Genomic DNA, 26,957 nt, shown 5'->3' on the forward strand with positions numbered 1-26,957 from the left:
TCTTGCATTTTTTTTAAGCAAAGAGATGGAGAGATTCAGATAAAGACTATGATGCTGAAGTGTTGCCTCCCTCTTCCCCATATTCCTGATTGAGATCTCGCCCTCTCTTACACACACATGATATTTGTGTATTTTCCTCTGCATTGCAAATCTCAGCTTCATAGGGGGATAAATCAGGTAAATGGGCCAACATGTTTGCTTCTCTCATGCACCACCTCAGGTAGGAATAGAGAATAAATTAAAAAACAGCAACACAAGATTCTGTTCACAGATCATCCATGTCATATCTAGATTGACCCTTAGCTAAACTAATGGAATAGGTTTTGCTAGTGAGTCATTTTGTTATAGCTTTCCCAGATTGTCTTTGTACAACAGTCTCACCATCCTTATTCAAAACTGAAAAAAATATTTACCCCACTAGTAATAAAGAGCAGGAGATAGGCTTACTCAAGGGAAGAGGAAGCCTTGCAGATTTAAGGGGGGGGGGGAGGAGGAAGAAACTTGGAAATTGCGCAATCAGTAAGTAACACAACTGCATTTCTAGAAAAAAATTGATTGTCTGAAAAAGCATTTAGTATCATAACCTTGCAAAGTTTGACAAATATTCAGGTAATATCAGATGCTCAATGAAACAAATAGATCCTTCCTTTTTATTACCTGGTAGAATGCAATACTTCTTTCTTATTCCACAGATTTTTGAACCAATTGGGACGGCATAATTACGTTACTCCTACCTCCTATCTTGAACTTATTGCTTCCTTCCAACAACTTTTAACTCAGAACCGAGATAATGTCATGAAAGCAAAGAAAAGATATACTAATGGCTTAGATAAACTAGCTTTCGCTGAATCTCAGGTATGTCCATTGTAACTAAGGTTGCTTACCCATGCCTGGTTTTCATGTAGTGTGAAGCTGTGATTTGTTCAAGTATTGGCATAAGCTCAACACATCATCACCCTAATTACTATGTCCTTGCAGCTTTTCAGCTGCTCTGGGCAACAGCCAAACCATGCCATATTATTTCTCTGATGCTGGTCAGAAACACTGGTACTATTCTCTGCAGTGTAGTCCAGAATCCCAACTATCCAGAAGGGTGGTGAGGAGATGTGGGTGGGGCACTGCAGCTTCCCAGGCTTCCCAAAACAGATTGTTGCCCATGCTTAACAAGAGCAAGAAGGAAGGGGTCAGGCTCAGGAAGTGTGGTGCAACCATAGTTGCACTAAAACAAACCACAACTTAGAGAAAACACAGCCGGTAGCCTGGTTTGTTTTGCCCTTTGTTTTCATTTATTTGTTTCTGTGTGCTCTGTGTTTCACTCCTAAAACTTGTTGATTGTGTTGAAATTAGTTTTATTCTATCTTTAGAGCATATTATATTCTGTACTCTCTTCTTTTTTTGGTAACTGTTTGGATATTTAAATGTAAACAAGTCTAAAAATCTTTCGAATGAATCAATCAATCAATCAATCAATCCATCCATCCATCCATCCATCCATCCATCCATCAATCAATCACTCAATCAATCAATCAATCATGTTGCCTTATAATACTTTGCTTATGGCACTATCCAATGTAACTGTTTGGATATTTAAATGTAAACAAGTCTAAAAATCTTTCAAATGAATGAATGAATGAATGAATCAATCAATCAATCAATCAATCAATCAATCATGTTGCCTTATAATACTTTGCTTATGGCACTATCCAATGTTTCTTCAGAAGTAAGGCCCATTGCGTTCAGTGGGACTTCCCCCTAAGTATTTCTTAATGACACATTTAAATGCTTCATTTATCTTTCCCCCCCATTTGCCATACTTTAAAGCAACTCATGGAAAATTGCTCTTCATTTTAGGTTGGTGAAATGAAGCAAGAATTAGTTGATTTGCAGCCTAAGTTGGAGCAGGCTAAAGTGGACAATGCAAATATGATGAAGGTAATTTTTCTGCTCCTAAAGATGTGTCAATGCTGCAGTGCACACAGTGGTCTAAATGTTGCTGGTGTAGCTTAACTGGGCATCTAGCAAAGGGCAGCTGGGGAATGTCCAGTTTGCTTTATTTCAGGCCAGTTGCAATCCAGTATGCTATTTGTTAATTAACAGGCTAGGTCTAGATTTCTACACATACATGCACTTTTATTGAAATATCAGCTGCGGCCCTTTTTGTAATAATTTCACTCTACCACACTGCACCCCAGGGAGGGTGTAACTACAAAGTGTGCCTCTAGCTGTATAATATCAGCTGACTGGAAGCAGGGCTTAGAATTTTATGTAAAGTTCTCCTTTATAACATCATTTCATCTTTTCTAAAATAATAGCTTTTCTGAATAAATTAACAAAGAAATCTGATGGAGCTCTACAGGACTATTCTACTACATGGAACATTTCATTTCATGTCTTCTTTCTTTAGATAATTGAGAAAGAATCTGCAGAAGTTGAAGCAAAAAGCAAAACTGTAAAAATAGATGAAGAGCTTGCTACAGAAAAAGCAACAGAAGCCACAGCACTGAAGAATGAATGTGAAAGTGATCTTGCAGAGGCCATTCCAGCCCTAGAGGCAGCATTGTCTGCACTTGATACACTGAAGGCAAGTTAAATAAATAGAATAAGAGCATGACCTGGAATAGCATTATTTTGATATGGATGAATTGAAGGGGAGGTCCCAAAGCTTAGCAGTAGAGTACATACTTTGCACGTAGAAGGTCCCATTTTTATTCCCTGACATTTTCAGTTCAAGGATCAGGTAGCCTGTGATTGGAAAAACCTCTCCCTAAAGCCCTGGAGAGCCATTGCCAGTCAAAGTCAAACTGCAGGTTATGTTAATCACTAGGTTTGCCCTTGAATACAAGATTTTTTTCTCCCCCACATAATCAGCATAAAGATTCCATTCTTGTTCAGGACACTGGTGTGTGGGATAGGGGACTTTAACCCTTTGGTCCCTGCTGTCCGGATCAGATATTGCCATCCAGGCCTGTTGTTTGCATGATGATGGTGGTGGTGATAGGGAAGTTCCTATCGGAGTGAATGGGGCTTTTCCCCATACAAGTCCAGGTGATTAATGTATCAGCAATTTGTAGAGTTAACTTCTTGTAAAGGGTTCAGCTTAGCTTTACTCTTTTGCCTTCTCATATTTTAATATATGAAGATAAAAATGAATTAATTGGACCGTGGATTTCTAAAGATTCCAGCTGCTATATGTTGACTTATAAATAAGTCACATAAATGTTATGTGTTGACTGATCATATTATTAGGTAAATTCTAGATATAGGTGAAAAATTCAACAAGAAGACTGATTTTGTTTTAATATATCATGTTTTAAAGGATTATATACTGTAATAGAAGTCAACAATCTATTTCATTCTAGCCTTCAGATATTACAATTGTGAAATCAATGAAGAATCCACCATCTGGTGTTAAACTTGTTATGGCTGCCATCTGTGTCATGAAAGACATAAAACCTGAAAAAGTTGCAGATCCTTCAGGGATTGGAGGAAAGGTAAAAAGGGTGACAGTAGAACAACAAATATCTAATTACAAAATTCCTAGGATGTACAAGGGGAATATTTTTGATCTTCAAGCAAGGAAGTTTTACTTCCTCATGCAGGAAGCTTCAGCTTCCATCATACTACTCAAAATCTCATGAAAAATGTGAATTAGATTGTTAATTAATATCTGAATAGCTCTTTAGAATCTTTTGTATTTTCTTATTTTCTTTTGTGTTGAAATATTTTACATACTGCTTTAACTTTCTTTTAAAGATTTTAGACTACTGGGGACCTAGCAAAAAACTTTTGGGTGACATGAATTTTTTAAGAGATCTGAGAGAGTATGACAAGGATAACATTCCAGTAAGTTTCATATGTATGTTCTTATTTGCTAGAGAGTCAATGTGAAAGTGGTTTCCTTCCTTCCAGTTTTTTTTAATAAATTTTAAAATAAAATTTTCAGTTTATACATCTCAAAATAAACATTTTGCATAATACCATGTAACAATTGACTTCCCTCCTTCCCCTTTCATAGTTCATTTTACTTATCTATCATTACTGCATATTTTACTATAGCCAATCTAATTGTCTCTCCATTTTACATCCTTCAAATATTTACCATACTGTTGAATTTATCTAAATGCTACCAGCGTTTAATTGTACACAATTATTTTCTAAATATTCAGCAAAAACTTTCCGCTCCTCTTTAAATAAAGATTCTTCTTGCTCTCTTATTATATAAGTTAAACCTGCTGCTTCCACAGATTCTATCATCTTAAGTTGCCAATCTTCCTTACTAGGGATCTCGCTCACTTTCCATCTTTGGGCTAGCAAAATTTGAGCCACCGTGGTTGCGTACATAAATAATGTGGTAAACAGTGGGTCTTCCTGGGGAAACAGCAGGGCAACTAAAAAAGCTCTTGGGAAAGATGGGACAAGCGGAAGTGTGGCTGTGCATATACTCCCTTGGTGCATGCATTAGCAGAAACTGAATTACTGGATCCTAAATATAAATTTATATTCAACTGTATGTAATGTATTTTTCATATAGGTATCTGTGATGCAGAAGATTCGTGCTGAATATCTAACTAATCCTGAGTTTGATCCCCCTAAAGTGGCTAAAGCATCCTCAGCAGCAGAAGGTTTATGTAAATGGATTATGGCAATGGAAGTTTATGACAGAGTAGCAAAGGTATGCTTATTTACCTTATTTTTTCTCAACACTGAAAATTATTACATAATGCTAATTTATCCTCTAGGATACTCACATACACATCTGATGTATACTGCATCTAAATATAGTGGTTACCAGCCATGGATAGACATCCTCAGTGATTTGTCTTATCCTTTTCAAGTCATAGTGTACTAACCCTAGAATGGGCTGAAAATGTCTAAAAGATTCTACTACTGAGCAGTGGTGGAGCGTAAAGAAACGCTGCCCAGGGCGGGATGCGCCCCTGGGAGGGGTGTGATGCAGAAGGAGCCCCTTGTGGCTCTCCTTGCAAAACAGTGCAGGGGGTACACTTGCATGCCACAGTCCAGCAGAGTGAGTGGCAGCATAGCCACCTACCCTCCTCTCTCCATTGGGTGCGAAGAAGCAACAGGTCTCTCTGTTCCTCAGGTCAGGCTTGACCCATGGATGGAGGTGCTGTAGCTGGGCACCTCGCATGCCTGCAGTCTCTCTTCCCCTGGGTCAGGGTTGATTTGGGGTGGAGTTGTCACAGCTGGCAGCTTCTCTCCACCATGGTGGAGCTTTGCGCAACACAGCTCAGCCAGGGAGAGAGGCGGCAGCTCTCTGCCGCCGACTCTCCATTCTGGCCTGGGTCAGACGTGACCTGGAAGCAGAGCTGAAGCGGAGCTGCGTCTGGGCACAAGGAAGCTTTCTGGGTAGCTCCCTCGCACGCTGGAGTCTGTTGTGGGGGTGCCTGGTTGTGCCCCTTCCAGAAAATGCACCCAGGCCAAAGCCCCACACCCCAGCACGCCCACTACACCTCTGCCACTGAGGGTGAGTAGATCTCAGTCTTGCCAGTGCTGAATGGAAAGCTGGTTGGAAAGCCCATATATTCTCTGAGGGGAGGGATACAAAAGTGGCAAATAGACAAACAGAAGGAAACAACACACTGACCAGTTAGCTGCCAAAACCCCTTAAAATCCTGCATATGATTTTTTTGACCAGTATACATTTGCCATAATAGGCATCTGGCTGAAAAAGGCCCAAGGTGCAGCATGAAATTAAAAAGTAACATTGAATTTACTTCCAGTGTAACCAGAGTTTGCAGAAAATTTAAATGTAGGGGGGGTGGACTTGTAAACTAGCTAAAAAAGAAAACTTAATTTTTCTTAGGGCACAAGTCTTAACCAAATGCCTGGTGCATGGAAGCAAGCAATGTACCCGCTTACCTGAGAGTAAATCCCACCCAGATACACTGATTTCATGTACTTTTCTAGATTCATTTTATATTACTTTATCACCCTTAGTAAAATTTAGTAAAATTTTATTAAATGTATCTAATAGGTGGTTGCTCCTAAGAAAGCCCGTCTAGCAGAAGCACAACAGTCGTTGGCACAAACGATGGCATTACTTAATCAGAAAAGAGCTGAACTTCAAGCGGTTGAAGACCGTTTGGAAGCATTGCAACAAACCTTTGTTGAGAAAACTGAAGAAAAAGCTCGCCTAGAATTTCAGGTGGACTTGTGTGCTAAAAAGCTGGAAAGAGCAGAAAAGCTTATTGGAGGACTTGGTGGAGAAAAATCAAGGTCAGATGAAAATACATTCTAGCAAGAACTAGATTTAAGACACACATGTTGTATAAAATAAATTATATTTAGTAGAATACACAGAAACATTTTGAAATGAAAAAGTTAGCTTACATAAATAAAAAATGTCCCCAAACATTATCTGTATTTCAATTGTTTAAATAACATACAACATGATTTTTAAATACGATACAAATGGCACTTTTAATTCTTATAACAGTTCCCATGTAACTGGAATAAATGCTGATGAAATAGGCCTTTTTTTTTTTACCTAATTTAATATTGTGTTTCCCCCTAGGTGGTCTAATGCAGCAAATGACCTTCAAAACACATATGATAATTTGACAGGAGATGTCTTGATATCAGCGGGAGTGATAGCTTATCTGGGTGCTTTCACTTCTGGATTTCGACAAGAGTGTGCAAAAGATTGGAGCAAGCTATGTAAAGTAAGATTGTGTGAAAGTAGTAGTTTTCATCCAGTGTGCTGTGGCACCCTGGGGTGCCTTGAATGATGGTCAGGATGCCGCAGACAACACTGGCCTCTGTCCCTTTTTCATTCCTTCCCTCCTCTGATGCCCTCTCGCATCTCTGCCTCCCAAAGGCTTGCACAGCTGTTTGTTGCAGCAACCCTAGCTACAAGCTCCCCAGGCGAATGATGCCTCTGGGGCAGTGCAAAGAGGCACCTCTCTTTGAGGCAGGGAGGCAGCTCATAGACCAGGAGTGGCAGCTGCAGCTACCCAGAGGACTCCCAAGGAGAGGGTAGAAGAGAGGAGGCTGAGGAAAAACTCCACAAGGGAGGGTGTTTGAAAAAGGGTGAGAGGCTGCCAGTTCTGCAGGCAAGGGGTGACACAACTGGGCTCCTGAGCTCCACAGGGGTGCCTCAGAAAGAGTGTAGTTGGTTGAGGCAGCCCATAAAAGTTGAAAACCTCTGTGTAAAGTATTGTTATTAATTTCCAGAACAAAGCCCTCTCCTAGTGTTGGCTCTTTCAGTAGATCCCATATCTATGTACAGGTCAGGTACAGTGAAATGTATTTTGTTGATTATGGTGGGTAAGTTTCAAGTGTTTATGGGGATTTTTAAATTAATGGAATTAAATAATTTTTGATGGCTTTGATAGGACTTCAGTGTAGCACTATGGCAATTGTTACATTAGTGCAAACATTTCAGCTTGCCAGATGGAATGAACTCTCCCTCTCTTTCTTCCATGTACTGTTTTGGGGGCTTTCCCAATACTCCTTGAATTAATTTGGGGGCGGGGAGGTAGAGGTGATGGGGGGAAAGTCCTGTTGTGCTTGTAGAAGTCTATGAGCAGGCTTCTGCTAGCAGGACTTGTTAGTTGAATCTTGCCCTTTGAGTTGCATCCATTGCTAGTTCTTCTTTGAGTAGATCCATTAAAAAGAATGAGCATGACTAATTTAGGTCCATTTATTTCAGAGGGTCTACTGTAAGGACTAACATTGAATACAACATAATGGGACACATGGCCTGATCCTTTGTCTCTCAATTTGCTTTCTTGTTGATTTAGTGTTATCTGAAGTGTTTGGATATACTTTTGCTAGGAATGTGATTGACAGATGGAAACAATATAAATAACTGGAGGAAAAGTCAGCAGCTTTCAAGAATGTACAGTGGTGCCCCGCAAGACGAACGCCTTGCAAGACGGAAAACCCGCTAGACGAAAGGGTTTTCCGTTTTGGAGGCGCTTCGCAAAACGAATTTCCCTATGGGCTTCCTTCGCAAGACAAAAGCCCATAGGGAAATCTCCGGGACAGCGGGGAAGCGCAGCGCTTCTTCCCCACTGTCCTCGGACCTCCTCCGAAGGCTGGCAGTGGGGCGGAAAGACCTTCTCCCCGCAGCAGCCTTCGGAAGGCTCCTCCGAAGGCTGGCGGTGGGGCGGAAAGACCTTCTCCCCGCGCCAGCCTTCGGATGGCTGTCCTGAAGACTTGCGGTGGGAGGAGGGTTTTCCTTCCCACCGCCAACATTCAGAATGCTGTTCTGAATGTCGGCGGTGGGGAGGAAAAACCCTCCTCCCACCGCAAACCCCAGGAACAGAGGAGAAGCGCTGCGCCCCTTCCCCTCTGTTCCCGTACCTGTCCTGAAGGCTTGCGGTGGGGAGAAAAGCCCTTCTCCGCACCGCCAGCCTGGCAAGCGGTTTCCATAGGAACGCATTAATTGATTTTCAATGCATTCCTATGGGAAACCATGCTTCACAAGACGAAAAACTTGCAAGAAGAAAAAACTTGCGGAACGAATTAATTTCGTCTTGCGAGGCACCACTGTATGGCCAAGTTGTATGCAAGGATCCTCACTTCCTGGGCCACTCTTGTCAGTCCAGGGAAACACATTCGAGTAGGTTTCAGGCATTTTAATGTGGTTTTGTGGCTTTAGCCAAAAACAAAACAATCCCAACTCAAGAAATACCCTCTAAGAGCTTATTAGCCAGAACATATTCTTAAAAGTTGGGTTGCATTCAGCTAATTCTCCATTCTTAGACGTCTCTCCAGTTCAGCAGGTGTTTCTGTGAATGGAATCTGGGAAGCCAATTTTTGCATATTCTTTCTTCCTCAGCCTCCTGTGCCCCCCTCCAACTGCTCCAGTGTGGTTGGGGACCCTTTGAAACATGGTGGGAGGTGGTGCCAGGGAAGGCTGCAAGGGTTTTTGTGAAAATTGCCCTTTTCCTTACCATTCAGAGAAGCCACCACTAAGCCAAGAGCCTACTATGCATAATTGGTTATAACTCATTTTAGTGACTTGGAAAAATATTTTTGTGATTGCCTGCTGTGTCCTTTCCTCATTTTCTGTCACCTGCCCTCCTAGAAACTGAGTTTCAGTGCAAGCCATTAACTGGTTTTATATAAATTGTTCATAAATACTTGATATTAAGAAAAAAATTATTTGTCTTTACAGGAGAAAAAAATACCTTGTTCTGAGAGCTTTTCCCTGAGTAAAACACTTGGTGATCCAATAAAAATTAGAGCCTGGAATATTGCAGGTCTTCCAACAGATCAGTTTTCTATAGACAATGGTGTGATTGTCAACAACTCTAGACGTTGGTAGGTAATGCAAACCTATTATTTTGCTAAACTAAACTAAAATGAGATTACTGCAGTAATATTTATACTTTCCATAACGCTGATTCAGATTTCTAATATACTTTTTATGATGGCCAAAATTGTCCTCAAAATGATTTAAATATGTATTTGACTGCTTTTTGAGAATATAAAGTGTCAAGTACATAAAATAAAAATAATCATGACAGCCTGAATGCATAGAACATAGGAAGCTGCTTTACACTGAGTCAGACGATTGGCCCATCTTGTTCAGTATTTTATACAGCAAGGAGCCTGTGGTCTTTGCTATTGGAAAGTGAATGTCCCATGTATGGATGAGCGGCCAGTCAAATTGGACCAAGGGAGAGAGCAGGAATAAGGAACTACCGGTAATGATGGAGGGTCCTTGGGCATTTGCAGCAAAATTGATGGGGGGTGTGTGTGTTGCAAAATATTGTTATAGGTAGGTAGCCATGTTGGTCTGCCGTAGTCGAAACAAAATAAAAGAATTCCTTCCAGTAGCACCTTAGAGACCAACTAAGTTTGTTACTGGTATGAGCTTTCGTGTGCATGCACACTTCTTCAGATACACTGAAACAGAAGTCACCAGTCCCTTATATATACAGTGGTGCCTCGCAAGATGAAAAGAATCCGTTCTGTGATTCTCTTCGTCTAGCGGTTTTTTCGTCTTGTGAAGCAAGCCCATTGAAGGATTAGCAAATTAGCGCTATTAGCGGCTTTTAGCGGCTTTTAGCGGCTTTTAGCGGCTTTTAGCGGCTTATCTGCTGATCGGATCAGCTGATAAGCGGCTTAGCGGCTTAGAAAAAGGGGGGGGGACCAGCAGGAACTCGCAAGACATTGTCGTCTTGCGAAGCAAGCCCATAGGAAATTCGTTTTGCGAAGCACCTCCAAAACGGAAAACTCTTTCGTCTAGCGAGTTTTCCGTCTTGCGAGGCATTCGTCTTGTGGGGCACCACTGTAGTGAAAGGGTGGGGAGAGGTATTTCTCAGAAGGGTGGTGGGAATGGGTGATTGGCTGATAGGTGTGGTAAACCTGTTGACGACTGTTAAAGACTGCAATTGGTCTTACAGGAAAAAGCAATGGGTGAGATGGCTAAAAATAGCTTTATCATGTATAATCAGATAAGAATCCAATGCCTCTATTCAGAACAGGTTTCTCCATGGTTTTAAGTTTGGCAATAAGTTGCAATTCAGCAACTTCTCTTTCCAGTCTGTTTCTGAAATTCTTTTGTAATAAGACAGCTACTTTGAGATCTTGTATAGAAAGTCCTGGGAGACTGAAGTGTTCTCCTACTAGTTTCTCTGTCTTGTGATTCCTGACGTCAGATTTATTGTGTTGATGACATGAAACAAAATATGGGGGAAATATATTACGTCAAACTTCATGGGGTATCTGAAGAGAGAGGCTGACTTTGATCACATTCTCCTCAGCAATGATATATGTCATAGAGGGTAAAAGCCTTTGGTTTGCATTTCACTCAGTTTGCCTATGAATCAAAAAAGCAGAAAGGTGCATATAGCGGCAAAGCAAGTTAAATTTTGATGCAGTAGGGGAAAGCCTGAAAAACTGCAGCTATTATTTTAGCTAGTAGTTTAAAACAATTGTAGGCTTTGAAGGGGAAAAGAGTTACTGACTCAAATGCCAAATCAATTTCTGAGACTGAGGAAAAAATATATTGTAAAGGTGTAGCCCAGTAGTCATAAACTAGTAAATCATTCAGATTATGAATCCAGAGATTCCAGTTATATAACCATACTGTGGATTCTATTGTAAAGTTCCCTTTGAGATCCTGTTCGAAAGCATACCACCATGAGTAGATAAATAGGTACCAATGCGGCAGGAAGGTAAATAGTGTTTCCGTCTGCTCTGGCACTCATTACGAAGTCCCGTGCGCCAGAAGAAGTTTAGTCATGCGGGCCACATGACCCAGAAAAGCTGTCTGCAGACCAACGCTGGCTCTCTCGGCTTGAAAGCGGAGATGAGTGCCGCACCCCATAGTCAAATTCAACTGGACTTAACGGTCGAGAGGTCCTTTACCTTACCTTACTATTCTAATGTGTTTTTAAAAAGTAAATTGCTGTAGGCAGTAATTGATTATTAAGCATTCGTTCTTTTTTTAAAAAAATGAAAATCTGATATGTTGCAGGCCGTTAATGATTGATCCCCAGGGTCAAGCAAATAAATGGATAAAAAATTCTGAAAAAGAGAACAGGCTGAGTGTAATAAAATTCACAGACACAGACTACATGAGAATTCTAGAAAACTGCATTCAGTTTGGAACTCCACTTCTGCTTGAAAATGTTGGAGAAGAAATTGATCCTTCACTGGAGCCTCTGCTTCTTAAATCAACTTTTAAACAAGGTACAACAAATCATTATGATCTCCAAACTATATTGGAGTATTTATTGGATATTTCTTGTACACTTTATTGCATTGTGTAATACTTTTCTTTTTATTCCTTAAATACTGCTGCATAGCGACAGATGAAGGTAATACATGAAAGCATGTTTGAGTTTAGATCTTTATTTTATGAAATAGTCTGCATGCAGTGTCTTGTATAGTAATAGATTGAAATAGAAGAACCTTAATACTATTTTCTTTAAGATCGAGTTACCATACTGCATATACAGCAATCAGAAACGTTTTCTGCTGCTTTGATCACTCTCTTCTGTTAAGCAACAATTACAAAGTGAAGAGAGTTAGAAGGACCTTTTTTAAAGAAGGACCAAACTTAATTTCCTTAAACAGTTGTATAAAGGATAATATTTTGGCAGGTGCAGATATTCTTGTCATACACTCTGCTAGTTTTAAATAAAAATAAGAAGCCTCACTCTTTCGCCAGTGACTCAGCTTAGTCACAAAATTTGGGTTCTCCTGAATGCATACAAAGTAATTTATACCAGTTTTAAAACGTCTAAGAGGGAAACATTTGCTTAATGCCGCCAAAATACACACTAATAGCAGTAAGGAGGTAGTTTGCTTCCTCTTCCCTGGTGTTGTACCAATTAAGGCTCCAGTCTGGCCATGTGAGAAGTAAAAATATATACATCTTTCTGTTTAATTCTGGTGCTACAGAAGAGCACATAGAGAAAAGCAGGTTTGTTGTTGCAGTACCAAGGACAACGCCTGATGAGCTACTTGCTCCAACAAAGGTTGGAAGCACACGGAGTCCTTTTGAGGCTCTTCCTCCAGTCTCTCTCTCCAAGGCTCTGTCTCCTCATGGAGAACTGTTCTTTTAAAGTGCCAACCCTCTCATCTGAAGATAGGCATTTCTGCATTCCAGGGCCTCCCACCTGGCATGCTCCCTGTCCTGTTGGGCAGGAGAGGCATTGTGGAAGGCATTCAGTTCCTCAGACCCAAGGGAAGGTGTCTATGAGGGTTTCTGGCTGTGGCTCTAGAGACCATAGTGCTGTAAGAGTTGGTTCAGTGGTCTTCTGCCTGCCAGTCTCAGGTTCAGTGTGACCTGATTACCAGCCTTAGGTAGAGCAAGGAACCTGGTCTGGCTCCTTAACAGCACTGTAGCCTCCAGCTCGGTGTTCTGGTCACTGCTGACAATTTCTCTTGAAGCAGGAAAGTAGGCAGATTTTAGACACCTAGGTCCCAGGGTTCCCATTAACTGTTCAAGTCACCCAGCCACAGGAAGATGACTTGACTTCATGTTGAGACTTGGAGAAATCAAATGGATTCTCTAGTTTTAGCTCCCTTGAATTAAAATAAACACCAGACTTTTCTGAAAGCAATGCAGAATGCTGCCTAGCTCCTCTGCATTTCTCCACTGCACAATTCGGATGTTATTCTGCAATTAGGAAAGCTTGATTGCAGAATATATATATATTTGTGCATAGGGAAAAACAACTAAATATGTTTGTCTTTTCAACTCTAGGGGGCATGGATTGCATTCGGCTTGGTGAAACAATTATTGAATATTCCTTTGATTTCAAATTTTATATTACCACCAAATTAAGAAATCCACATTATTTGCCTGAACTAGCTACCAAGGTTTCTTTACTCAACTTCATGATTACTCCAGAAGGACTTGAAGATCAGCTTCTAGGCATTGTTGTAGCAAAGGAAAGGTAAATGTTCGTATTCTCCACAGGGCATTTTTGAAGGGTGGCAGGTGATGGGCTTCAATGTGGAGTGTGGCTCCTCCCTGTGCAACCAGCATAGCATGTAATATTTGATATATATCCTTTTTTTAGACCAGAATTAGAGGAGGAACGGAATGCTCTTATTCTCCAGTCAGCCAGCAATAAAAAACAACTAAAAGATATAGAAAATAAGATTTTAGAAACATTGCAGTCTTCTGAAGGGAATATTTTAGAAGATGAAAGTGCCATAACGATTTTGGACTCTGCCAAACTAATGTCTAATGAAATTACAAAGAAACAGCAGGTAAGCAACTTCAGGGTTCGTAAGTGATTGTTGTATTAAATGAATGGTGCACTGTTTGTGAAGTTATCCAAGCTCAGGCTTGGAGCTGAACCTCAGGAACCTGTAAAACCAAGAACATAGAAAGCTGCCTTATTTCAAATCAGACCAAAGGGACAACCTCTCTGCATACAAAGCAGCTGCTCTAATACAGAGCGTTTCCCTGTCTCAAAAGTAGCTTTAATAGGTTGCTGATGACCAGAATGGGACCCATCTCTAGTGTGGTCTGCAGTTACTGTATTGTGAACATAAATTTATTTACCTTTAGTTTACATGGGTAGAGCTGGTAGGGAGTTAGGCAGGTTTGTAGAAATTGCCTTTTTAGATAAGTGCAATGACTGATACTGCTTGGTGAATCCAAAAAAACTGCGGAGACTGTGCCTGCCTCCCAGAGTTTTTTGATCTCCTGCCTCTGTCACGAGCCCCAAGCCTCTTCAACTTAGATCAAAATCTGAGTGGGAGAAGAATACCTGGCAAGCCCCCCTCATGCATCTCTGTGTCCTTCCTCATCCCTAAGCGTTATCACTGCCCCCAGCACTCCCAAATCACACTCCTTCCTTCCATTAAGGTTAGTGGTGGCTGCACAAACATAGGAACAGGAGATACTAAAAAAAGAGGAACTTTTTCACTCTGCTTCTGTCGTTCTATTGCCCTGGCTAACAGCATGATTGAGTGCAGAGAATTACTGGAACTACTACTCAGAACTTGTAGGAGTCATTTTGAAAACTACAGTTCCCATATTCTCCTTACCCTGTAACACTATTAACGAGGGCAGTGGAGGAGTGTGAAGGAGGCAGCCTCACCTGTTGTCACTTCTGCTCTCATGCTGCTGATGTAAATAATGCAAAGCAGGGGTGGGAGACCTCAGTCTTGGGGTCAAAATAGCATGCAGAAATACATTATACTAGGCAAACTTGCTTGGCAAAAGTGTTTATGCTAGAAGAAATTCACACAAAAATGCTGATAAATTTTAAAAATTGAGAGCTGGTGTAAAAATGTGGAGAACTGAACTTAAGATTGGCAAAGTGAGAAACACAGTGAAACTGAAATCGACAGGTTTGCCCATCCATAGGTGCTTGTGTGTGTGTTTGAAAACCTCTAGTTTTGTCATAGCTGGAGTGAGTGTATAAAGATAAGAGTCACATCCATTGCTCAACACGTTTACATCTCATCCCACCCTCCATGTTATGTGCCCCCTGAAAGTTTGCCCACAATGGAACGTGACCCTCAGGGTGAAAACATTTTCCTTCCCCTGGTGTAAAGGATCTGGTTCCTCTGATCCCCGATTCCAGCTGTCCTTCATTCACATCAATATGCTTTGCATGTGTCAGGGAAGAGTTAGAAGTTTCCAGTTTGTCAGAGGGAGAAAGCATTCCCCAAGGGGGGGGGGAGGAGAGCAGTGAATCTAATAGAAGGGAACAACAGGGAGGGATCGGCTGTTCATAGGAAAGGCAAGGGTTAAGTTCTAGCTCAGATTCGGAGGAGGGGAGATACAAGCCAGCTGTAGCCAGGAGGTTAGAAAAAAGAGCGGGAAAGCGAAGGGAAGGGCGCCTTCGCCATTTTGAGAGTGGCTGGTCACGGAGAAGCAGAGCTCAGAAGGTATCTGAAATAAGTGACTCTGAGGAATAATAGTTAAGAACCGTTTATAAGATTGTTTTGTTAATACGCAATAAAAAGTTATAAAAGAACAGGACAACGACCGGTCCTGACAGCATGGATACATGGTACTCCATCCCACAGTGGGAGTCGGATCATAGGACTTGCTGCACAAGCCATGACATTATACTGACATTGCACGGACCGTTGCTGTATGAAAATATAATGAGAAAAAGGTTTAGGGCCAGCCTTCTACACTGTTGTTTATTGAAAACAAGGGAAAGTGCCATATCATGTGCTACATTTGGACATCATTTTATTAGTTTCTACTAATAAATATATTCTCTTTAGATTGCAGAAAAAACTGAAATTAAAATAGCACAATCTCGAGAAGGCTACAGACCCATTGCAAAGCATTCATCTGTACTGTTCTTTAGTATTGCTGATCTGGCTAATATTGATCCTATGTACCAGTATTCTCTCAGTTGGTTTGTAAATCTTTACATCAACTCTATTCATGACAGGTGAGCAGTTACTAACTTTAGTTCTTTAATTTCTGTTGTGTTTTGAAATACTGAAGCCAATTTTTAAGCACATGTACCATATTATTCCGTGTATAACACCCCCCCCCCCCCGTATAAGACAACCCCTATTTTTTTGGACCTCAACCAATTTTTTGGGGGGTGGGGGATGCTGAAAGTTTATTTATTTATTTAGATCAACATTTTAAATTAAATATACATATATGTCCTTTCTTTTCTATTTTTAGCAACAAGTCTAAAATCTTGGAAAAAAGGCTGCGATATCTGAATGACCATTTCACATACAACTTGTATTGCAACGTTTGCCGTTCCCTGTTTGAGAAGGATAAGCTGCTGTTTTCATTTTTATTGTGCTGTAATCTTCTAATGTAAGAGGCTCTGTTTCCTGGAATCTTTTGATTAACTAGTAATACATTGATTTCTTTAGGCAGGAGCATCTTAAAAACAAGAAAAGCAGCAGTTGTCTTCCAAGTACCAGTGTTTTTGCTCTGGCAAATTATTGCACCATGGAGCCTGAGGATCCTGCTTGCACCACAGCTAATGAAGTAGGGGGTGTAATTGGACTGTGCAGATTAGCCGCTCTAGCTATTTTGTCAGATTGTCTCATTTCTCAATTCTTTGCCTCTTTTCTGTCCACATGTTTCCTTTCATTTTTCCATAGACACTTTCATTGCTTCAGTCTTGGAGGGTGCTTGACTGTTGAATTGGACAGGGGTGTTCCAGCTTGTAATTCCACCACTGGATCCTATTGGTGAAATTGCACGAGTGCTTCCCCCAGTCCCTGTACAACCCAACTATGCTACACAAGAGCATTAGTAAGTGTAGGTAGGAGTGAATAAAAGCAGATGGAGGCATGCTTTCCAGTGAACCACTGACTGTCATAAAATGTGTAGTAAGTTTGTTACAAGTGGGACATGAGCGCTGCTCCAGTTGCCCAGAACAGCATGTCATTTTAACTGCAGGAGCAAAAGTTTATAAATCAATACATGAACATTATTCTGTGGTGTGTTTTATAAAAGAAAAGATTATGTCACATAATTGCATTTCAAACTAGAAGAATGATGGAGACTTAAAACAACATTGTTTTTTAAAATAGGGCTAAAAAAGAAATAGAGCACCAAGAATTTATGTTCTTATTAACTGGAGGAGTTGGCCTCAAGAGCAAATACAAGAATCCAGATCCATCTTGGATACAAGATAAAAGCTGGGATGAACTCTGCCGTGCAAGTGATATGACTGCTTTTAAAGGACTACGGTAAAACAGAAAATCTGCTGTAACATTACTAGTTTTGTTTCCTTGGGGTACAAGCCCTCTCCAATAAATGTAGGGGGGAAATGAGTGCTAGGATGCGGCTTTCCTATAGTCAAGGTGAGTATAAGGTGACCTTAGAGCCCCTCTCCAGCACATACCAAGTAGTGGACTTCTGCACCCTGCTCTGGGCCCCTCCCCATATACAGTATTTTTCCGTGTATAAGACTAGGTATTTCCTAAAAAATAATGTCCAGAATTTGGGGGCATCTTATACATGGATAAATCTCTCCCCATTTTCTTAAATCAGAGTCCCCAAAAATAGAGGGCATCTTATACATGGGGGCGTCTTATAGACAGAAAAATATGGTACATACCGTTAGTGCAGTAGTGATATTGCCATTGCAACCCCCCTGCCCTATAGACCACCTAAATTCAATGAAGCAAGACATGACAACTGGTACATGGCAACAGCTTCACTGGCTACAGATGTAAGAGGTTTGGCATAGGTAGAACCACCCACTTCTGGCCTGCCTGCTGCCCAACAAGCATGATGATAGGACTTCTGGCACCACTGCAGCAATCTGTGCTGGGTGCGTGAGGACCTAGAGCAATTTTGAAGCTACCACGGGGTCCCACGCTCCTTGTGGGTCACCCACAAGCACCATGAGCTCTAGAAAAGGTTGACATCTGGAAGAGCTCTTACTAGTAGAAAGCTGAAGTCTAAGCATTTCTAGTTTACACTTTCTGTAGGAGTCATATAGCTGAAGAACTCAAAGAATGGCGTAAAATCTATGACAGTAAAGAACCCCAAAATGTTCCCTTACCAAAACCATGGAATACAAACCTGAATGAAATAAAGAAGATGATTGTTCTTCGATGCCTGAGACCTGACAAGGTAAAATACATGAACGTAATTTCAAAAATGAAATAAAACATAAATGCATTATTGGTTTCTTTAAGGCTATTTCAAATATTCAGATCAATTTAATATTAGTTTCTTTAGGAAGATTGCTCTTAAGCTATGAGCTGAGTCTACCTATGTGTGTATTACAGTCATTGACTACAAGATTTAGATTTCTGTTTCTTCAAAGTCCCTAAATAGTTACCATTTAGTGGTCCTAGATGAAACAAGCTAGATTTTATGTTTTTTGCAACAAAATCCTATTTTATGCTGAAGATTTCTTTTAAAACAGATTTCACCTGCTATAACCATCTTTGTGACTGACAAACTTGGAAAGAAATTTGTTGAGCCACCACCATTTGACCTAACAAAAAGCTACTTAGATTCAAATTCTACAATCCCACTCATCTTTGTTTTGTCTCCTGGGGCAGATCCTATGGCCAGTAAGTTAAATTTTGTGGTGCATTTTTCTTTTGAATCAGTCTTCCAGTTAAGGCTCTTATTCATCATGTGTCTCTGAAAGATTAATTTGAAACTGTGTATATTTTAAAATCAATAAAAAATACTTGTTAGTCATCTGCATTGATAAGTGAAAATGAAATGATACAAATAGCTTCAGTTTTGCATTTTGTACTCTGCCTTTTCCACTTAACACAGAATAAAATATAACACCTTTCATGACAGGTCTTCTGAAATTTGCAAATGACAAAAATATGATTGGAAACAAGTTTCAGTCCATATCTCTGGGACAGGGACAAGGACCAATAGCGGCAAAAATGATTAGATCAGGAATGGAGGAAGGGACTTGGGTTTGCTTACAAAACTGCCACCTTGCTGTCTCCTGGATGCCAATGCTAGAGAAAATCTGTGAAGAGTTCAGTGCTGAAACTTGCAATGGCACTTTCAGACTCTGGCTGACTAGCTATCCATCACCCAAGGTACTTTTATTTCCCAAGGATCCATTAATGAGAGATGTAACAACCTATAAAATCATGTTATAGGTTTTCCATGAGTGTCAAACTGTCCCATGGGTCTTCATTTCCACCTGGCGTCCAAGGCAGGAAATGCATGAGAGTTGAGGAATTTGCAGCTACTTCCTTTCCTCACTTAGTCCATCTCCTGCCTTCATCTGCTTTGTCCTGTGACCTCTTTGTCCTGTGACTTTGGCTCCTCTTGTTTGACGATTTGTGTGAGTGTCTTGTCAACTGCGTATTTATAAAATAGTTTTATATTCTGTACTAAATAAGAGGTGTGTAATCTGTAAATGATCATGCCTTTTGCTAAGTTTTTCAGCTCTTCCTTTTTTAAAGAGAAGGATTCTCTAACACCACCATCTGAGTCAGTGTGTCTACTTTGAGTAGGACTAGCACTGAATACCACCCTTTGATACACAGGGTGAACATGTTGCTTTATTAAATTCTCTTATCAAGGCCTGTTGTTATGTAACAATCAGAGGTTGAAAGGGGAAGCTTGGGAAGTCCATTTAAAGCCCCGCCCTTTCCCAGCCCCACCCTTTCCCATTTGGGGCATGATTTCTCCATGATAGCCTCCTTGGCCAAACTGGGAGGCCCCATAGACCAGGTTTAGTCTAGGGGGCAGAGTTTCCCTGTCCCCTGGTGTACTTTAAAGTTCTCAATTGTTTGTTTGCAGCTGCAGCTTAATCTGCCACACACATCTGATACTGTCTGTATGCAGCCTTGTGTCCACAAGGCAGTCCTATTTTGTCCCTTGATCTGAAGATCTCTTGTGCCTGAGATATCAGGACACAAAAAGAATAGGAATATTAATTATATGACAATATATTACATTCTTGTTTTGAACCACTTTCTATACCAAATAATTGAACAGAAATCATAAATAAAAATGGAAATCTCCTAATGCGGTGCTGTTGCCATACTTGTTTTTCCTAGTTTCCAGTAACCATTTTACAGAATGGTGTTAAGATGACAAACGAGCCTCCTACAGGCCTTCGGTTAAACCTGCTTCAGTCCTACGTCTCCGATCCTCTTTCTGATCCTGCCTTTTTTGCTGGGTGCCCTGGAAAGGAACAGGTAAATTTTCTCTCAGAAGTTGTTAACTTGTTAAGTATCCACAAAACTTCTTGGTTGTTTTGCTTGCTCAAGATTGTTGTCTTCAGTATGACCTTTAACTTTAAGGTTCACAGCAGGGTTGCATCTTTTGTGGGAGTTACATTTGAGGGGATTGCACATAAAGCTGAAACCCTGTTCAGTCGTACCTCGGGAGTCAAATGCCTTACAAGTTAAACGTTTTGACTCCCAAATGCCTCAAACCTGGAAGTGAGTGTTCCGGTTTGCGAACGTTCTTTGGAACCCAAATGTCCAACACAGTTTCTGCAGCTTCCGATTGGGTGCAGGAGCTTCCTGCAGCCAATCAGAAGCCACGCCTTGGGAACATTTTGGAAGTCGAATAGACTTCCGGAACTGATTCCATTTGACTTCCAAGGTACGACTGTATACACAAAACCATGCTGGAACTTCCCCCATGCAACTATCCCTTTCTTTCTGAAGCCAGCACATTGAGCAGCCTTGCTTAGGGGGCTCTGAGAGGCTCCTGCATGATCTCGAGGGAGCCTCCCAAAACCCACAAGAGACCTTCCCAGATTCGAATAAGCAAGTCTGAAAGCTGTTTCCAGCCCTGGAAAAGAGCATTTAAGGCTTGCGTGCATTTATTTTGTGCAACATCAGTTGGCCAGTTGCCAAGCACGTGAAGCTGTGATCACACAAGTGAAATGTGTGCAAATTGCAAGTCAACTGTACAGTATAGACCTATATTTTGCATGGATGTATGGTGCCTGTATTTGCCATAGTTTGTTTTACAATAGCTTCTGTCCACGTATTTTCTATCATCTACCTGTTAGCATATATTCTCCCTCTGCTAGACAAATAATTAGTAGGCTTTCTATTCAGCTGCCTTCTACTTAAAAAATAAGGAGGAGGAGGCCTATCTCATCCTTCTTTCAAATAGATCAGGGCAGCAATAATACCACCACCCTATTTTATTATTGCTGAATATAGTGCAAAATACTAATCACAATAAAGAAAAATTAATTTTGATTTTTGAGTATCTGTGAAGGAATAGAACTTTCAGCCATGTTGCATTGTACAATGGTTGATTTCTGCTTTAAAAGCTCTCCTGCATAGGAGAGTCAAAAACTGAAAGTCAAAAGTTAAAGGGGATGTTCTGCCCATGAAATTATGCTCAGGGGAGGGTCAAAGGAACTCTAGGAACTTGGAAACGGAGGGGACATAGGCAATTGAAGTTCTGGAGGTTAAAGGATGTTTAGTGGATGCAGCCTGAGAAAAATAAAGATATCCACTTAGGTATGGACTTACTGACTGTATTGGGACTCCTGAGATGTATCAGTATCATTCAGGATAATGAGTGATATCATTTAGTATATTAGGGTTGCTGTATTTCAAAAGGTGAAAATCCAGACACAAAAGTTGTTGAGCTATCTAAAAAAAAGGGGGGGGGAGGAAGTTTTTGAGCTATTTTTAAGGGAAATTGCTGACACTGCTGACATGGGTTGCCATACATCCAGAATTCCCCAGACATTTCAGCAATTTCTGCTGAGACACTGTTCCCGACGGCAGAATTCCGGCTATGTCCGGGAAATTTTGGATGCATGGCAACCCTATAGTATATATATTTATCCTAATATATCTAGTAATATACATGTATATAGATTGATATACTTTCTTCAGCTTTGCTTACATTGTGCTATTTCCATTTGTTTTTATTTCCTAAAGAGATGGGAGAAACTGCTCTTTGGAGTTTGTTTCTTTCATGCTCTTGTTCAGGAGAGGAAGAAATTTGGGCCTCTTGGATGGAATATTCCATATGGATTTAATGAATCAGACTTGCGTATCAGTGTAAGACAGCTTCAGGTAAAGACATTTATTCCTTCTGCAGCACATCTAGGCCTTGGTAAAGAATCGTAAATAGGTTTCACTTATGCATCAGGGTCCCAATGATGGTACAAGTGTTCATCTGACCTTTTGCACAAGTAACAAGACTTGTTGTCAACAGCAATTTGGTGATGTCTGGCAAGTTCTGTGTAACACAGCACCACTGTGTAAAGGAATTTGGGGTGGTTTGTGCAAAAAAGGTGACAGCTGTTCCTTATGAAAGATCCTGAGGGATCTCAAAAAGCAATACCAGACCCAGTGTTAGCTAGAACCGTGTTCAAGATTTGCTTTTTTGTTTGTTAGTAAAAAAAACAAGGTCTTTGACAAGTACACTTGCCAAATAATAGGATGTTGCTTAATCTGTAGCTGCAGACTATGGTTTCTGTATGCTGAAACAAGCCTTTAGCAATTGGCTAATCAGCAGTTAGATATGCTATGTTAAAGTTATTCAAATACTAGATTTTGATCAAAGAGTTCATATATGAATTATGCACCTTTTCATCATGCAAACCATCCGTAAATTAGAGCAAATAAGAATGTAAGGTATTATGTCATGTATAGCCTGGATGCTTATAACAGTAATTTCAAAAGCTCCCTATGCCACTTCATTCATATGTTCAGCAATGGTTATTTAAATAAACTAATTGAATTATTTTGAAAATCTAAATTCAATGTGGTTTACAAAATTTATATATTATATGTAGGGTTTCATCCAATGCTAAGCCTACTTAAAAATTGAAATTAATGAACAGGTTTAACTTGGGTCCACTCACTTCAGTGGATCTGCTCTGAGCAGAACTAGCATTGGATATAACCAGTAATATTGATAAAATGTGATATGCATAGAATGCTTTCAGTTGAATAAATTCATCGAGATTGCCCAAACTTTGCTTATTTGTTGTATTATGAGCAAGCCATATCATAGTGCAAAGTTGTTTAAACCCACTATTTTATTTCCAATTTCAGTTATTTATAAATGAATATGAACATGTTCCATTTGAAGCAATATCTTACCTTACGGGTGAATGCAACTACGGAGGGCGAGTGACAGATGATTGGGACAGACGCCTACTACTAACTATGCTTGCTGACTTTTACAACCCAGAAATAGTTGAAAATCCTCAGTATTTCTTTTCTCCTAGTGGCAGTTACTATGCCCCACCGCGGGGTACCTATGATGACTACATTGAATTTATTAAGGTACTGTCTTGTTTCTCTGTACTTGGGTCATATACCAACTTTACTTAAAATAGGGGTAGGGAATGAGACTTGTGGGACAGATCTTTATCTCCCAAACTCCTGTGGGCCAAATTTAAGGTCACACTGATATTAGGTGAGGTGACACTTTGAAGCCTCAACAATTGCCTTATCCTTGCGACTTCAAAGTGCTGTGCAGGGCTCTGAGCAAGGGGCTTTCAAGGAGTCTGGTGTGGCCTTTTGAAGTCCTGATGCTCAGTTGATCTTTGGAACTTCAGAATCCTGGTCAATCAGCTAATCATTGGAGGTTCAGAATCCAAGTGTGTGTAGTCTTTGAAACTCTGCAAGGGCTTCTGAATCCCTATTAGCTGATGGGCAGTACTAAGAAACCCCTTTTGGCCCAGTTCAGCCGACATTTAACTACCCACAACTGATATATGACATCAGGTGATTGTCAGGTGAGTGTGGATTGGTCACAATGACTTAGTGAGCCAAATGGGGAGGTCTGGCAGGCCTAACTAAGCCCCCAGTCTTGATGTTCCCTGTCCTTGACTTAAAGGGACTCTTTCTGAAATACTTAGTAGCCATCCAGTCTATAATGAACTTCATGTGGTTTGTCCTAGAATCTCCCTTTCAGTCAGCAGCCAGAAGTGTTTGGATTGCATGATAATGTAGATATCTCAAAGGATCTCCAGCAAACAAAAATCCTCTTTGAATCTCTGATCCTGACACAAGGAGGAAGCCATCAAGGAGGGTCTTCAGGTGGTGGTGACACTGCTTTGTATGAAATTGCAGATGACATCCTGAGCAAGGTATTTAGTCTTTCCTAGAGAAATTTCATGCTCTACAAGCACAGGCCCTTCCTTACACAATGAGTTTTCTTTGCAGAAGGGGGAGACCTTGTGATATATTTTGTATTGGTACCAATGCTGAAATTGATCATGCGTTTTAGGAGTACTGAAGCAAGCACATAGTACGAGATTCATAGCAAGATCAGTTTCATCCTTCAAATCTATAACTTCAGAAAAGTGCTACTTTTCTGTTTCAGTCACCATCAGGTTTCAGCCCCACACTGGAACCTGGTTAGGATTCCTGAAACCACCACATGTTCATTGTGTTCATATTGCCCCATCAACAATGAGACTTAAAAAGAGTAAAACGACAGCATTAGTCACAGCAATATTAATCTGTTCCTCACTGGCTCATTCGCCTGTGTTTCTTGTTTGTGTATTTGCACTACATATGTCAAAAAGTCAGTTGTAAATGTCACAAGAACCGTTTACATATGAGTGGGTATATCACCTTGCCATTTCAGACAGCAACAGTTTACCCACAAATAAGTGGCAAGCCTAAAGAGGGTACTTCCTTTGCAGTGTCTGTCCAAACATTGTAAGGGACATTGTATGAAAGTTAATTTATTTTACAAAGAAATAGATTTCCTTGGAACAAAACCAAAGAGGAGCCCTACTCAAACACATGGGTTGGGGTTCAGATGCAAACTGCACTACCTATTACTATTGTGGCCTAGGGGATTACCTTAGGAAAACAACTGGTATAGACATAGCCAGCTTTACCAGGTCTGAGCCAGTTAAATATTCCTGTTAATACTTTTTTCATTGCAAAGTTCGAACTAGTGAAGATTCATTTGATAATGATTTATTGAGTTGCGCTGTGGTCCCTAAAAAGCCACCTTCAGTTCTCATCTGAATTATATGACAGCACAGAATTATCTAGAAAGCACACAAAGAGGTAGTGGTGATATTGTTGGCAATAAGAATTTGACCATCATTCATTCAGCATGAGCATGTCAATTTATTATGTTATCACAGAATTAATAAATGAAAACCTATTTACCTATTTACATTTGTCAAAATGGAAACAAATATGTCAACATTTCTAGCTTCCAAGTGATTATGATATTGAAGCTGCACTTCTCAAGTATCCTGTGAGATATGAAGAAAGTATGAACACTGTGCTAGTACAAGAAATGGAGCGCTTTAACAAGTAAGGGGAATTATTTTCTATACTTATATTTTACAGCATTATTTTTTTAAAAATATTAAACTCCCATGGACTTCATTAATCCATGTAATCTTACACTAGAATCAGTTGATTTTGTAGTACAGCCATCATAACATTGTAGTATCATTTTTGAAATGAGTGGATATAACATTTGCAGGCCATATATAACTGGTAATTTTAGTGATACAGTGGTGCCTCGCAAGACGAAATTAATTCGTTCCGCGAATTTTTTCGTCTAGAGAATTTTTCGTCTTGCGAAGCACGGTTTCCCATAGGAATGCATTGAAAATCAATTAATGCGTTCCTATGGTCAAAAAAAGTCCAAACAAAGCCAAATTTGGTACAACAAGAGTTTATTAAGTGCTCTTTAAAGTCACACATACTGTAAAGAGCATTTCAAAATTCAAACCCAGATTTTTTTTAAAAAAACAGCAGAGTGGCCCAATGGTCACAGAAAATCATAAAAATGCAGAAAAAAACCCACAAGCTTCCAGATTCTTGCAAACCCCTCCCCAACTGTTCCCCCAGCCACCCAGCACATAGAAATTCAAATCCAGAATTTTTTTAAAAAAAACAGCAGAGTGGCCCAATGGTCACAGAAAATCATAAAAATGCAGAAAAAAACCACAAGCTTCCAGATTCTTGCAAACCCCTCCCCAACTGTTCCCCCAGCCACCCAGCACACAGAAATTCAAATCCAGATTTTTTAAAAAAAAACAGCAGAGTGGCCCAATGGTCACAGAAAATCATAAAAATGCAGGAAAAAAACCACAAGCTTCCAGATTCTTGCAAACCCCTTCCCAACACCAAGTCCTTGAATTCCAAACACCCCAACCCAAAATCCAACCCCCCCCCAAAAAAAGTTTTAAAAGCTTAACTTACCAAATTGCTGCAAAAGAAATTTTGGAAAAGCTTCAAAAATACCAAAGTCTTTAAAAACCTCAAAAAAGGCTACTATGTACACTGCGTTCTATGAGTTGCTCCTCGAAGTCAAGTCGCAACTGTATTAACGGTGTTAAGAAAAAGGAAACAAACTTGCAAGACGTTTTCGTCTTGCGAAGCAAGCCCATAGGGAAATTCATCTTGTGAATCAGCTCAAAAACGGAAAACCCTTTCGTCTAGCGAGTTTTCCGTCTTGCGAGGCATTCGTCTTGCGGGGCACCACTGTATGTCTGTGTTTGTGTTTCTGCATATTTAGTTTAATACGAACCATACGTACAACTTTGGTGAACTTGAAGAAAGCCATTAAGGGACTGGTTGTGATGGATTCTGAACTGGAAGCTCTTTGTGGCAGTCTCCTCGTTGGAAAGGTTGCTGAGAACTGGGCTAAGCGTTCATACCCAAGTCTGAAACCACTGGGAAGTTATATCCTTGATTTCCTAGAAAGGCTGAAATTCTTACAGGTAAAGCAAGAAGTATTGTGTTACTAAATACTGTAAATTTCTAATAGATGAATTAGTTTAATAAGAAATATTCATAACATTTGGAATGTATTTTGGGAATCTTGTCAGTAAAGGAGTTTTTTACCAGCATAATTTACTTACATGTTTGTAAAATATGATACATCTATAGCCAGTATGTTAATCTCCTGTTCTTCTTCTAAGGAATGGTATGAATCTGGAAAGCCCTGTGTCTTTTGGCTGTCAGGGTTCTTCTTCACGCAAGCATTTTTAACTGGAGCGATGCAGAACTATGCGCGAAAATACACTGTTCCTATTGATCTACTTGGATATGAATTTCAGGTATAACAAGCTGCTTAAGCCACATTTTTCAGACTG

General features: G+C 40.2%; 1 protein-coding gene across 2 annotated transcripts in view; it reads left to right on the top strand.

Annotated features, from left to right (window-relative positions):
* DNAH12 (dynein axonemal heavy chain 12) overlaps positions 1–26,957 on the top strand; it is a 104,599-nt gene that overhangs the window by 68,102 nt on the left and 9,540 nt on the right. For both annotated transcript variants that reach the window (XM_081183904.1, XM_081183905.1), the window contains 25 exons: positions 693–855; positions 1,852–1,932; positions 2,405–2,581; positions 3,360–3,491; positions 3,754–3,843; positions 4,532–4,672; positions 5,996–6,237; positions 6,536–6,683; positions 9,146–9,291; positions 11,456–11,670; positions 13,193–13,385; positions 13,512–13,704; positions 15,688–15,860; positions 16,106–16,246; positions 16,975–17,133; positions 17,881–18,025; positions 18,324–18,474; positions 18,716–18,969; positions 19,942–20,082; positions 21,802–21,939; positions 22,927–23,160; positions 23,781–23,969; positions 25,058–25,161; positions 26,378–26,582; positions 26,784–26,921. In XM_081183904.1, the coding sequence (XP_081040030.1) occupies positions 693–855; positions 1,852–1,932; positions 2,405–2,581; positions 3,360–3,491; positions 3,754–3,843; positions 4,532–4,672; positions 5,996–6,237; positions 6,536–6,683; positions 9,146–9,291; positions 11,456–11,670; positions 13,193–13,385; positions 13,512–13,704; positions 15,688–15,860; positions 16,106–16,246; positions 16,975–17,133; positions 17,881–18,025; positions 18,324–18,474; positions 18,716–18,969; positions 19,942–20,082; positions 21,802–21,939; positions 22,927–23,160; positions 23,781–23,969; positions 25,058–25,161; positions 26,378–26,582; positions 26,784–26,921 (4,093 nt within the window). The remainder of the gene's footprint in view (positions 1–692; positions 856–1,851; positions 1,933–2,404; positions 2,582–3,359; positions 3,492–3,753; positions 3,844–4,531; positions 4,673–5,995; positions 6,238–6,535; positions 6,684–9,145; positions 9,292–11,455; positions 11,671–13,192; positions 13,386–13,511; positions 13,705–15,687; positions 15,861–16,105; positions 16,247–16,974; positions 17,134–17,880; positions 18,026–18,323; positions 18,475–18,715; positions 18,970–19,941; positions 20,083–21,801; positions 21,940–22,926; positions 23,161–23,780; positions 23,970–25,057; positions 25,162–26,377; positions 26,583–26,783; positions 26,922–26,957) is intronic.

This window comes from Podarcis bocagei, assembly GCF_964188305.1.
Source record: "Podarcis bocagei genome assembly, chromosome: 2".
NCBI classification, from domain to species: Eukaryota; Metazoa; Chordata; class Lepidosauria; order Squamata; family Lacertidae; genus Podarcis; species Podarcis bocagei.